Below are 14,219 nucleotides of genomic sequence, written 5' to 3'. Positions count from 1 at the left end.
TGAGCTTCATGGAGGGGGAAATAGACCTGGGTCCCGATTTGGGCCGTGCCACTTACTGGCCATGTGATCTTGAAAATGTCTTTGGTTTTCCTTAACTGGGAAATGGGGATGATGATGCCCTGCAGGAATAGATCGGGCCCTGGAGGGCCTGGAACTCAGTAAATGGAAGCCACCATACTGTGTGGGCACGTGTGTGTCTGTGTGCACAAATGTGTTTGCACAGGTGCCTGAGCATGTGTGTGCACGTCTGCACGAGTGTGGGTGTGCCTATGCACGTGTGTGCGCGTGTACGTGACATCCATGTCCTCCACCACCATTGCAGAGTCGCTCTCAGGACCCGCTGTGGCCAGGGGTGCTGACAGTCTTTTCCGGGGTCTCTCTCCAGATTGCCAAGGGATCATCGAGGACGTTGTCCTGCTGGGCGCGCCCGTGGAGGGAGAAGCCAAGCACTGGGAGCCTTTCCGGAAGGTGGTATCTGGAAGGATCGTCAATGGCTACTGCAGGTCTGTCCAAACCTTGTGCCTGTGAGGAGGTGACAGTGCTTACTGAGCACCTAGTGTGTCCAGGCCCTGTGCCCAGGACACAGACGTTGGAGGCCAGGCCCTTGTCCTGGAGGATCCCAGGGACCGGTAGGACACCAGCCCTACTAGAAGCAAGGCCCGGGCCAGGTGTTCTGACGTGGGCAGCATCCATCCCCATAGGATGATGGGCAGCAGGGACAGATCCTAAGAAGGATTTCCCTGTGTCGGGCCTGAGACCAGTTTACAGGATGACGCGAGAGGCCAGGCTGGTCACCGTGATCTGGGGGAAGAGGGTGAGTGGGATGAGACTGAAAAGCAAAGATTGGGCCGTAAATGGGGGGTCTTTGAACGCCGGCTGAGGAGCTCGCGTGTGGGTTATCTGGCAGCGCAGGAAGGGGGTGGGGAGTGTCCAGGCTGAGCTTTCAGAGCAGTGTCTTGGGGCAGGGCTGACAGCCATGGGGGAGCCAGCACCCACACCACACGATAGACCCTCCTGCAAGAGAGGGGGGCTGTGAAGACTGACAGCTGTGGGGCTGGAAGGGAGGCACCCCTGGGCTTGGCTTTGAGGAGGACTTGAGAGGTTTCAGCCAAAGTCGTGCCCTCGACTCTGGGGAAGAAGAGAAGATGAAGGCCCCCGCTGAGACCTCAGGAGATTGGCCCAAGAAGATGCCCGGGCCCTTCAGCCTCCAAATGAGGCAAAGGAGCGAGGTGACAGCGTAAACACGAGAATAGGGATTTGGAATCGCACAGACCTGGGTCTTAACATCGGCCTCAGTTTCTCCATCAGTGAAGGGGGGATAATAGTAGTGACTCCCCCCAGGGTTACGATGATAGTCCAGCGATTTACAGAGTTGCCCGTGGTGGGTGCCTGCTCCGTGAGTGACAGATGGTGTTACCGTTTATCAGCAGCAGCATCGAAGCGCCAACCTCGCGCCAGGCACTAGCTGGAACCTCAACAGGAACAAGCCCCCACCTAGCCCTGTGCAACCTCGCACGCAGCAGCACAAATAGGCAGGAAACAGGCAGCTCCGGGCTTGTCTGCGACACCCAAATCCAGAAGCTCTGAAACCAAAGGCTTTTCCCCAAGTGCGGTGCACACTCATTTAGCGACAGGAGGTGAGACCCGGGGAAGCGGCTGACTCACGGGGCTATGAACATGAAGTGTCCAGCAGGGCGGCTGGGGATGCAGCGCTGGAACTGAGAGAGATGCAAACCGGAGCGAGGGCCAGTGGGATGTCAGCTTCGGCTGAAGCCAGAAGGACAGGTGAGATCATTTGAAAGGCAAAGCCTAGAGAAAGAGGAGAGTGCTGGGTTCCTGATTCTAGGGAATATAGGTCAGGGTGGGATGAGGGAGAGGCTCCAGCCCGAGGTCAAGGGCAACTCAGCATCATCCCACATACATGCCCAAGACGTCCTGCTGGACGTGGGGCTACAAAGATGAACAAGAGGAGTTCATGTCTAGCAGAAAAGACACATATGGAAACAGTTATTCAAAAAAACCCATGAAAATGCAATAATGCAGTGATAGGGGAGTGGGTATGACAAGTATTAGACTCTTACCACCTGCCAGATCCTGTCTCTGTTGTCATTTTCTCCGTTAATCGTGCCCCAAACCCTAAGGGGTTTGTATTATTAATCCCATCTTACAAGTGAGGAAACTGAGGCCCAGAGAAGTTAAGTCACAAGGCCAGTTAACTTTAATTTTGATCTAAGCCCAACCATCCCAAGTAGAACCTGCAACTGAATAGAAGAGATTTGGAAAGTCTTTATCATTTTGATAATTTAGCCCATGTCTAGTTCAGAGCTGAAGATAAAGATCATCTTTAGCCTTGGATAGAGGGCATTAACCGGGACACGAGAGTTCAGCCAATCAGTATGGCTTTATCACTCATATTCTAAGCTGAGTTCTTAGAATCAGGATAGGGTAGAAAGAACAAAGAAACAAAGACAAAGAGCTCATGCAAATCAATAAGAAAAAAAATCTAATAAGAAAAATGGCCAGAGGGACTTCCCTGGGGGTCAAGCGGTTAGGACTCCCGACCTCCCAATGCAGGGGGCCCGGGTTCAGTCCCTGGTCGCGGAGCTAGATCCCACACGCATGCTGCAACTAAGAAGTCTGCATGCCACAACTCAAGATTCCACATGCTGCAACGAAGACTTGGCACAGCCAAAAATAAATAAATAAACAAAAATTAGAAAATGGCCAGGGACTTCCCTGGCAGTCCAGTGGTTAAGATTCCATGTTCCCAATGCAGGGGGCACCGGTTCGAACCCTGGTCAGGGAACTAAGATCCCACGTGCCTCATGGTGCAGCCTAAAAAATAAAACAATAAAAAGAAAGAAAATGGCCAAAGGATATATAAACATGGAATAAATACAGTCAATAAACTTTTGGAAATGTACCCAACCTCATTATTAGTGAAATAAATGCAAACTAAAATCAGTAAAATACTATTTATCATCCGTCAGATTATCAAACATCTGAAACATGAATAACATTCAGTGTTGGTGAAGATGTGGAGAACTGGGCGCTGTCATACACTGTTGGTGGCAGCTGAATTCAGTGGAGGGTAATTGGCAATATCTATCCAAATTTTTAATGTGCCAGTCTTCTGATCCCACAGATTCTGACTTCTGGGATCCTGCTGTACTAGATACATGCACAGAGATGGATGCACAGAGGGGATCCTTGCAGCTTCATTTATAATTAAAAATTTAAAACAACCTGAATGACCGCAAAGAGGGGAACAGTTAAGGGGGAAAAAAGCAAGTGCGACAATACATACTATGATCCCATTTACGAAGGAAAACGTTTCTGCGTGTGCATATATGTATCTGTATGTCTGCAAATGGACAGGAAGGTCCAGAGGGACCATGAGAAACTGATAACAGTGGTCACTCCTAAAGAGTGGACAGGGATTGGAGGTAGGACTTAAAAGAGACTTTTTTTAAATTGATATGTAGTTGATTTACAACATTGAGTTAGTTTCAGGTATACAGCAAAGTGATTCAGTTATATATGTGTGTGTGTGTATGTATATATATATATATTTATTAATAAAAGAGACTTTAATTTTTTAAGTAAGGACAGTTTAAAAAATAAGAAAAGAGCATCCTAATGTCCATAGCAGCACTATTTACAGTAGCCAGGACATGGAAGCAACCTAAGTGTTCATCGACAGAAGAATGGATAAAGAAGATGTGGTACATATCTACAATGGAGTATTACTCAGCCATAAAAAAGAATGAAGTAAAGCCATTTGCAGCAACATAGATGGACCTAGAGATTGTCATACTGAATGAAGATATTGCTTATATGTGGAATCTAAAAAAGGGGTACAAATGAATTTATCTACAACACAGAAATAGAGTTACAGGTGTAGAAAATAAACTTACGGTTACCGGCGGGTAAGGGGTGGGGGGAGGGATAAATTGGGAGATTAGGATTGACATATACACACTACCCTAGACAAAATAGGTAACTAATAAGGACCTCCTGTATAGCACAGGGAACCCTACTCAATACTCTGTAATGGCCTGTATGGGAGAAGAATCTAAAAAAGAGTGGATACACGTATATGTGTAACTGATTCACTTTGCCGTACAGCAGAAACTGACACAAATTGTAAGTCAACTCTGCTCTGATAAAAATCTTTTAAAATTAATTAATTAATTAATTAAAAACAAGAAAAGAGAAGGAATGGCCACCACATTGATGGCAGACAGCCCTCAGTTAAAATCCTGGCTCCACCATTTACCACTCAGGTGGCTTTGGGCAAACAAATCTGAAGCTCAGTATTTCTGCCTATAAGATGGGAATAACAGTCCCTCCTGCACAGGGGTTCTGGGGAGATTAAATGAGATTATGTAAGATGAAGGCTGGGGCTTTAGACGTGCCCAATAAGCAATAGCGGTTATAATTATTATTACTGGGCATATTCGCAGCATACGATTTTTTTGATCCTTTCATAAACAGCAAAGGGAAAGAATTAAAATTGCATGTGTGCAATATGAAAGCAGCAAAATCTTATTAAACCCATCTGTTCCGTGGAGAACCTGAGGATAGTAAGTTTGGTTTTCCATTATTTTGTGAGATCCTGAGCCATCTCTCTGGAGAGAAAAAGGAGGAGGGGGAGAGGAGGAAGAAGGAGAGAAGAGGGAAGGAATGCACAGACCAAAACAATAACTGTAATTTTTTGATTAAATTAAGCACTGACCAGGAATTCATATTCCTGGCCCCCAAAAGTGTTTTAGTTGCCGTAAACCTACTTAAAGACTGGGAGTGGAATGAGGGGCTGGGGGGAGCTTCAGGCCAACACTCCCAAACTATATACGTTTATAAATTTATCATGTACATTAATAAAGCTCTTTGCAAGTTTGTTAACTTGCTTGGGCTTTCACGAACCCCCTGGAAGCCAACCGGGCGAGTGGTTCTGTTCCCTATTATACTGTGAGGAAACTGAAGCTCAGAGAGGGTCAAGTGCCTCACCAAGGCCACACAGCAGAGCCAGGATGTGAACTCAGGTGAGACTGTCTCCCTGATGGTTGGGATATCTGCAATGAGAGGGTTTTGTTCTGAGGCCCCGGGGGACTCCCTGTGTGGTCTCTGCTCCGGTACCGTGTGGGGATAATGGTAGAAGGAATGGGGAGGACCCCCTGCCCACAAGTGGTTCCAGGCCTGTGAGCAGCCACAGCACACCCTTCAACAGGTCATGCGGTGTGAATCAAGGTTCAGTTGTATGCATCCGCCTGGCCTGGAGGGCCATCGACGCCTGGCTTGCCGGGCACTGCACCCACCTCCCACCCCCAAGGGAGTTCCCGATTCTGCCCAGGATACAGGATGCAGCACTAAGGCACAGTCCTGCCCTCAACAAGCTCTCTGCCCGGAAAAACGGACACACGGAGGACATGTAACAAAGGTCACAAGAGGAGCATACACCAGTCACATGAGGGACAAAGGATTAATACTATCAAGTGGAAGGGCTCAGGGGCACTCCCTGGAGAGGTGACATGCAAGCTGAATTTTGAAAAGATGGATAGGAGCCCATCAGACCCTGGAAGAGTAGGCGGAGCAGGAGAGAGGCCACACTGCCCACGAAGGCCCAGAGCGGGAGGTATCATCGTACCCGGTACCTCCTGAGCACTCACGTGTGTGAGCACTGGGTACACGATGTGCCATCTCTCTGCACGCTCCTGCCCGCCCCGGATGGTAGGTTACAGCGAGGAGACTGAGGCTCAGAGGGGTCAAGCAACTTGCCCAAGGTCACACAGCTGGTAACTGACAGGGTGGGACTGGCTCTGTGTGGTCCAGAGGGTGGGCTCATGGCCCACCCCAGGCAAAAGAGACAGATGCTGGGCACAGAGGGTCTGGAATGCCAGCAAAGGCCCTGTGGTTTGCTTAGCACAGTTTTGAGGATGTGGAACCTTCTAACACATGTTCCTGTCCTGCCCCTACATGTGTATGAATAAGTACATTTAACATTGTAAGTAGGGTGTTGTCATGTTTAAGACGGATCATCGGGAAGGAACAATCCTGACTTTGCTCCTTTGCTTTCTATGTCAGAACCGTATAGGGGCCTCCCTCACACCCCGTATTGGATGCATGTAAGCCTCACGACTAGTTAATAAAACAACTTGAGTCAGTCTCTTTTCTTCTCCCCTAGCCATCATTCTGAGGGACAGTGTTTCTTGGGCCTTCAGTATTAGGATAACCATTGCGACGTGCAAACATTGCTCTCTGGCAGTTAGGGAATTTTCTAGAAGAGAAGGCCTGTGGGTAGTGGAGAGTCAAGGTTGGCTTCTGAGAGGAGAGGGCCATGGTCAGATGAGAGTTGAAGACCCCAGTGGCTGGAGAGAGGTGAGGCCAGGAGCGAGGAGGAGGCTGTTCCTTTTGTCCGTGGGGGGCCGGGCGGGGAGTTGCCTGATCGCAGGGCTGGAACAGAAGGGATGGGTTTTGGGGGAGTGGGGAGTAGGGGCAGGTAGTACAAATCTGCAGGATTCCGTGATAAGTTGGCCATGGCGGGAAGGGAGGCCTAGGACATGGCTTTGCTGGCTTCTGCTCGAGGGACCTGGTGGACGATTCAGAGAAGGAGTCACAGGCTGATGAGCTCAGGGTGGGGCACAGCAGGAAGGTCTGTTGAGAGCCCCTCAATTCTGGACCCCAGCCTTCTAGAGGCTTCCAGGGTGGTAACCACACAGGCACCCATGTGGCCAGAGATCCCAGAGGGTCAGGCCTGGAGAGCCCACAACACCCTGGGTCCCAGACAGCTTTCGGGCCTCGCCTGTGGGCACAGAGGGTCACGCGGGCAGGCTGGGGACTCCTGACCCTCAGCACATTCCCCTGCACACGCGGGGAGGGAGGGCCCTTCTTTCACACAAGCGCACAAAAACGATGGGCTCAAATGGCCCTGCAACCGGAGTTGGACTCGGTCTAAACAAAAGACGCCCAGTGTGCTAAGTGGGGTCTCAGCCCTGGAGGCAGAGGGGGAGCAGAGGCGTCCATGTGCATGGACTTGCTGAGGGAGGGGCCCAGCTTCACCCCGGACAGGGCACAGGGGTTCGAGGGGCAAGGCTGTCCCGTGGACCCCACAGACCACGTCTCCCGTGGACCGTGCTCGGTGTACCTGAAGAATCGGGCCACAGAGTGTCCGGGGTTATCTCCTCGCCAGAGTGCAGGGTTTATGTCTGGGTGGGGGCAGGGGGCAGGGCGTGGTGTTCACAGCAGCCATGAGAGTGGAGGAGTGTTCCAGGGGTGTGACCTGCCTCGGGGGGCCGCGCTCACCTCCTAGGTGGCTGAGGGCAGGGAGAGCTGCAGGCTGGGCCAGGCCTGTCTCAGAAAGCACAGCTGGTCCCTCCGGCTCAAAGACAGATGGGGGCCCAGACCCAGAGTTCCAAGCCACAGAGCATGGTGGCCCCAGCTCCCCGTGATCCTCTCCCCCCAGGCAGACGCCCTGCTGCCTTTCTTGCGTCTCCCAGGGAGCCCTGGACCAGCCTCCACCCCCCACCCTGGGAACTGGAAACCCTCCCCAGCTGAGAGCAGCTCACCCAGCCACATGCAGACTGTGGAGAACTTCATCCAGCTTCCTCATTCACTCACTCAACAGATACTCGTCTATTGCCCACCAGGCCAGCGCTGTTCTCTACTCTGGGGGCCCAGCAGGAAACAAAGCAGCCTCCCTGGAGCTGCCACGCCCTGGGCAATGCTCCCGAAATGCTAGTGGCTGCAGCTCCCACCATGATACACCAGTGCAGCGGGGCCCTGGTTTCCCACAGAAGCTCCCGTCCCACCAGGCTCCCCCGGGGCGAGGCAGGGCCCTCCTGAGGCTGACGTCCGCCCCTTCTCACTCCGTCCTCTCCGCCCACAGTGGGGACTGGCTTTTGAGCTTTGTCTACCGCACGTCCTCCGTGAAGCTCCGAGTGGCCGGCCTGCAGCCCGTGCTGCTGCAGGACAAGAGGGTGGAGAACGTGGACCTGTCCTCCATGGTGAGTATCACCGGTCTCTCCTGGGGCTGGAGGGGTGGGCACTTCGTTACTCCAGCCCAGCAACCCAGGTCCCAGGGACACTGGCCCGGGCTCAGTCCACCCCAGAGGAGGGAGGTCATGAGAATTCACTTGGGAAGAGGCAACTCCTGTTCACGGGCACCATCCTTGTGCTGGGGCATTGTCCCCAGGCCTCTGGGGCAGGCACTATTATCCCCATTTCACAGATTAGGAAACTGAGACTTAGAAAAGTTCCCATCACACAACTAGCAACTAATAGCCTGGATTTGAACCTCCAGAGCCCATGCTCTTGCCGCTATATTACTGCCCTCCCACTACGCCTCCCCACTCCTCCTCCCACTGCCCCCACTCACTCCCCCAGCCGACATTACTAGTCAGGACAGTCTATGTCTCCTGGAAGTAACGAAAACAACCAGAGGACACAAGTGGAGGCATTCAGGCTGGACCAGAGCAGAAGCACCCAACTTCCAGGCTGTGAAACTGTGGAATACAGAGCAGGGAAAGTGTGTTCCCAGGTCCCCCACCTTGGAATCATCTGGAGAGTTTATTTAAAATGCAGATCGAGCCCCACTGCCCAGACCTCCTAAATCAGTCTCTAGGAGCTGGAGCCTGAAAGTCTGCATTTTAAACATACTCCCCAAGGATTCTTACACATCTCAGACTAGGCAGGGCAGACAATGAAAAGAATTCTTGCTGGGAATGGAATGCAATGCGAGGGAGCCCACCCCAGCAGCTACACAAACCTAATTTGAGTTTCTAGAGCCATCTTGTGGGTTTGAAGGAACCTCGTCCACCCATCACATGTCTGTCATAGGGAGTTAATAATAGCTTCATGTGTGGACACTCACTTGATGCCCAGCTCTGCCCTAAACCTTTTGCAGTATCCGTATCCCCACTGTACAGATGAGGACCCTGAGGCTTTGAGAGGCTGAGGGACTTGCCCAGGGTCACAGAGCAGGGACAGGGCTGAGCAGGACTGAAGCCAGTGGGCATCGCCCCAGGTTGGGTAGATGTGAGAACCAGTGGGAGAGGTGCCAGCTGCCAGGAGGATGAGGATATACTGAGCTGCAGTTATGTCCCCAAGCAAACTCAGCCAGTGAAAATTCCCGGGTTGCAGGGTTCACGGGAACAGGAACCTTGTTTTCCAATTATTACGTTGCCGGCTGCCATTTATCGAGTACCAAGCATTTCCTGAGCGTAACCCAATTTCCCCAGGTGCCACATAAGTAATTTGAGCCAGCCGCACCATCCTACCTGAGAGCAGACAGTCCAGGCTCCTCCCTGGGCATCTGAAAACTCCCCTGGGGAGGGGCACCCCGGAGGACCCTGGCTTCTCCCTTCAGCTTCAACAGCAGCCTGGCCCAACGACACACACACACGCACACACGCACGCACGCACGCATGCACACGCACGCACACACACTGCACCTCGTGGTAGGGGAAGCCGGGCACCCTGACCCACCCCCACCAGCACAGCTAATGCTGGGTTGCATGCGTATTGAAACTTGACTGAGGGTTGAAGAGAGCGCGGGGGGATTCTAGCGCAAAAACTTAAAACCAGACGTCATCAGGCACTGCAGCCACTGAAGCTCGTGGGCCGTGACCTTGCCCCGAGGTCTCCTGGGCCTCCCACCCAGCCTGCCACCATGTCACTGGGGCCAATTTGTCCTGGCTTATATCTTCACTCCCCCAGACTCCCAGGGCCCTAGCTCACAAGTCCTGACCCACCAGACAACACGAGTGAAGCAGTCCCGGCCTTCCTGACCGGCAGCTTTGGGGGCTGGTATTGGTCCAAGAATAAGAAGTGTTTCTAGACTCAACCACCCATGAGACTTATCACTCCTAATTCAAGAGGCAGTCTTCCCAGGACAGACATGAACTTCAAGCCCTAGAGCCATCTCCTTAGATCATCTTTATCCCTGATAGACTTGCTTCACGCAATGTCAATCTCACAGCAATCCCGTACAGTGGGTATTGGGCATCCCCAAGTCACAGACTGGAAAACTGAGGCTTGAGAGAATAGATTCAGTGTAGCCAGAGAGTCATAGATCTGGTCTCTGAAACCAGGTCCAGAGCCTGTGCTGTACACCTCCCTGTGGGAGTGAGGAAAGCTGGGTAACAAGACCAGGAAACAGCAGGACTCAGTGATGCCTCCTGGCCCATGTCCAGGGGTCTCTGTCCTGCTTGAGGGTCCCTATACCCTGATGGGGTGAAGGGGAGAAGCGACTTGATACCTCACCACTCCAGGGGTCTTTCTCTGCCACAAGAATCAAATGTGAAAAGGAACGGCTGAACGTTCCTTTCAAATGAAAATTTCCTTTAAATGCTTCAAAGCCCTTGAAAGATAGTTTCTGCCCTGGGAAGCCCCTGAATGGGATACAGTGGGAAGAGCACAGCCTTTGGTGCCGGAGAGGCCTGGCTTAGAATCCGGGCTCTGCCACTGGTATACTGGCTGTGTGACCTTAGGCCAGTGACTGAACCTCTCTGTGCCTCGGTTTCCTCATCCTAGAAACAAGAGATATCACCTGTCTTGCAGGGCACATGCGAGATGGTTGGTGCACAGTAGGCCCTCGTTTAATGCTGGTTCCCACGTCTCCTGCCCCTGTGTCCACCTTCAGTTCTGCCTCTGGGACCACAGCTTCAGAGACTCCTCTCCCCACTCAGACTGCCGTCACGGCAGCTTCCCAGCTCCTGCCTAACAACAGCTCTTTATCGCATTAGGAGCACATCACAAAAAGCAGCGCTTTCCTCTTCTGGGTAATTAGAGGTAATTAGCATTGCCTTTGTGCTGCCCTCCTCTTTTCCTTGAAAATTCTTGCTGGAAGAGAGGTTGCTGGCAAAAGAGTCCTCGTGACTGCTGTTGCGAAGCACTGGCTGCCCCGTGCTCGGAGCAGAAACCTACAGGACCTTCTACAGGAGAATTTCCTTCTCCCTGCCGGGCTGACGTGGGCAGAGCCCTCTGAGCGTCATCCCAGCGTCAGCCACGGGACACAAACGTGGTCTGCGGTGGCTCCTGATCTCAGGACAAGCCTGAGCAGGAGTGAGCCAGGGGCAGGCCCTGTCGCAGGCAGAGGGCATCTCTGGTGAACGGAGCAGACAAAGGCCAGGCTGCCTGCCCACCTTTCAGGCTCTCCTGTGTGAGGACTGGGTTGCAGCGGGTGGGGGTTTCTGCCACCCCGGGGGCCACGTCACGAGGTTTCTTGTGGGGGCAGAGACCCAGCCCAGAGTCTCTGGAGTCTTGATGTCCCAAAAGAACGCCAGCTGGCTTCTAGAGCTTAGCACAGGGCTTGGCACACAATAGACATTCAGGAATAATAACAACAATAGCCAGTGTGCCAGACACTGCTCTGCATGGTTTAGAGACCTTATGTCACTTGATCCCCATAGCTGTGCCATGAAGTAGGGATAATAACCCCATTGTACAGGTATAGAAACTGAGGCCGCAGGAAGGGACACTGCATGTGAGTGGCAGAGCCAGATGAACTAGGGAACCTACCTCAGAGCCTGGGCTCTTCACACTGTCTGCATTCACGTACCTCTGTGGCTTCCAGTCAGTGACCTCCAACTCTAGGCCAATAAGCCTGTGACGTGTATTATCTCGTTGAATCCTCACAACCAGCCCACACAGTGTATGGTGTACGTATCTTTATTAGCCCCATCTTACAGAGGAGGAAACTGAGGCCCAAGAGGTAAAGGAACCCCAGGGGGCCTGATAGGCTTGGGAATTGTTGACCAGGCAGAGACGGGTGGCAGCAGCTTTGGTTTGGGTAAGTCAAGGTGTCTTGCAAAGCAGGAAACCAGAAGCGCTGAGGCCCATTCATCCTGTGTGGATCTGGTTACCCTGAGCACCCACAGCGTACAGGGCTGTGTGCGGGGAGTAGAGGTGAGTTAGAGGTGTGCACCTCCTCAGCTCACACGGTCTGTCAGAACACAGACAGATGCGAGCAGATGAAGACGATGCTGTGTAGTGAGTGCCGTCGCAGGGGAGCCCCAGGAAGGGTCCGTAACCAGCGTGGGAAGGTCAGGGAGGCTTCACAGCACCAGGGACATCCAGCACATCCGGACAGGTGGCAGATTTCCGTCTAGACAGCCAGGGAGATGGTCTTGGGCTGAAATCTTTATCCAACATCAGCCACGCCAGAATGTTCCACTGCTCAGAAGGGATTCTTTTCCCATCCACCTCACTCCTGCTCTCCCATCCCTCTGGCTACCTGTACAATTGGAACTCTGCCAGCCAGTTCTGCCTCTGGGTCTTTGTAGAATGGCAGATCAGGGACTAGGCTTGGCTGAGACCTGGACCAACTTGTAGCCAAGAAGGTCCAGAGCTCTGCATTCGAGGGCAGCTGCACAGTGGAATTTCCATCTGGAATCAGCTGTAGCCAGTAGCCGTGAACACCTCCCTCCCTTCCTGTCCTGCCTGCCTCCACCCAGCCCGAGTACCAGCCCTTCACCAACATTAGAAAGGTATAGGGAGGTCATCCTTGTTTGTCCCTGTGGGTTTGGGTATAGGGAGGTCATCCTTGTTTGTCTAGGTTACTGCTGGCCCGAATTCAGATGTGATGGCTAGAGCTTCAGCAGCCGTTTTGGGTTCCTGAATGGATCTGCCTAGCTCACTCCCTACCTTCTATCCCTCCTTCCAAGAAAATTAAATTAAAAGGAACTCATATTTATGGAGCACCTACTGTGTACCAGGTGCTGTGCCTTGTGGTTTGTATTATTTCTTCCCACCAACCCCATGCGATGGGTATCACTCACCCTAATTGTGTAATGTCCCTATAAAAGTGTTTGGGGTCATATATGGAACAGAATAGTTCCCACAAAGTCCCAGGCCCTTGGAGCTCTCATCGCAGACATTCAAGGTATGACGTGTCATGATCCTCATTTTACAGACAGGGAAGCTGGGTCTCAGGACGTTGTACAGACTCACCCAGTTACTAGAAAGAGACAGAGCCAAGTCTGGAACCCCCGTGTCTCTGATTCCAAACTTAGGTTCTTTCTAGTGCCATGCAGCCACTAATGTCCACCCGCTATGGAAAGATGCTGCCCTACCTTGACCTCCACCCTGAACCCAGGGATCTGAAAAGCCTCTTCTGTGTGTATGCGTGTGTGTGTTTTCACTGAACACTCTTTAAAAGTGGTTGTAAAGAAAAGAACGAGAAGTAAGCAGGTAATGAGAAAATAACAAAACTGTACAGGGAATTGTCTTTTGTGTTCTTGCAAAGTCATTGGAATAACCCGGTGTGATTTGTGATTCGAATGGAAATGCAGGTGTTAGCACCCGAGCCTTTGTGTTGCTTCCTAAGCTCCCCAGCACAAGCCTCTCCCGTGCTTTCCTGTCTCCTTTTTAGACAAAAACCTTCCCCTTCAGCCTTGAAGGACTGTTCTGTCTTGTGCTTGCCTTTGGCACGAAAGCAGGCACCCTAGGCTGGATGGGGAGAGCGCAAGACTCCATCTCAGGGAGGAGATTTGAGCGAAGCAGCCTCTGCTCTCAGCGTCTCAAGCACAGCACACGGCTGTGCTTTTCACGTGCTGTGTGTCGTTAAGCAAACCACCACCCCTCTCTGGGTTTCTCTTTTCTCATCTGTAAAATGAAAATGATTTCTAAAGTCTTCCCCACCACACACCTGATCTTCTATGAAGTGAACAGGGCTGGATTCAGACCCCAGCTCTGACACCTGGGTGACCTTGGGCAGGTCACTTTACCTCTCTGCCTCAATTTCTTCACCTCCAATTAGCAGCCAGTACCTGTCAAAGGAGTATATTCAATAAACTCATTTCCTACAATGTATTAAGGACCTACTGTGTGTCGACCATCGTCCATTTTCAGTTAGGCATCGGGCACTCCAATCACGCCCCTATTTTTCAGTCACTGATATGTGCCGACACAAAAATAGGGGAGTCTCTCTTCTCTCAAGAAGGGGGTGGGCACTTCTGAGTTCTTGACCCTTGTCTTAGTGAAGGTTCCATCCATAATAAAGGCCCAGATGAAGTGGCTTAAACACACAAGAGGTGATGCTGTCCCATAGGCAAAGGCTAGAAGAGGCAGTTCAGGGCTGGTGGCTCTATAGCTTTCAGGGGCCAAAATTCCCTGTCTTGCTATTCTGCCATCCTTAGTGAGCCAACTCATGGCTCATGGTGGCTGCCACAGCTCTGGCCATCCTGTCTGAATTCCAGCCAGCAGGAAAGAGGAAATAGGGG

At 52.0% G+C, this 14,219-nt stretch overlaps 1 protein-coding gene across 5 annotated transcripts in view; it reads left to right on the top strand.

Annotated features, from left to right (window-relative positions):
• Positions 1–14,219, top strand: part of TMCO4 (transmembrane and coiled-coil domains 4) — a 93,208-nt gene that overhangs the window by 75,525 nt on the left and 3,464 nt on the right. For 4 of the 5 annotated variants that reach the window (XR_004351171.1, XM_032641146.1, XM_032641163.1 and 1 more), the window contains 2 exons: positions 386–503; positions 7,886–8,003. Coding sequence is in view for 4 of the 5 variants with exons in the window: in XM_032641146.1 (XP_032497037.1) it covers positions 386–503; positions 7,886–8,003 (236 nt within the window). In the remaining variant the exon portion in view is untranslated. Of the gene's footprint in view, positions 1–385; positions 504–1,427; positions 2,530–7,885; positions 8,004–14,219 lie in introns of those variants that run through there. The other variant, XM_032641157.1, reaches the window with a different exon arrangement.

This window comes from Phocoena sinus, chromosome 1, assembly GCF_008692025.1.
Source record: "Phocoena sinus isolate mPhoSin1 chromosome 1, mPhoSin1.pri, whole genome shotgun sequence".
Lineage (NCBI taxonomy): Eukaryota > Metazoa > Chordata > Mammalia > Artiodactyla > Phocoenidae > Phocoena > Phocoena sinus.
This window is presented reverse-complemented; position numbering and strand designations above follow the sequence as displayed.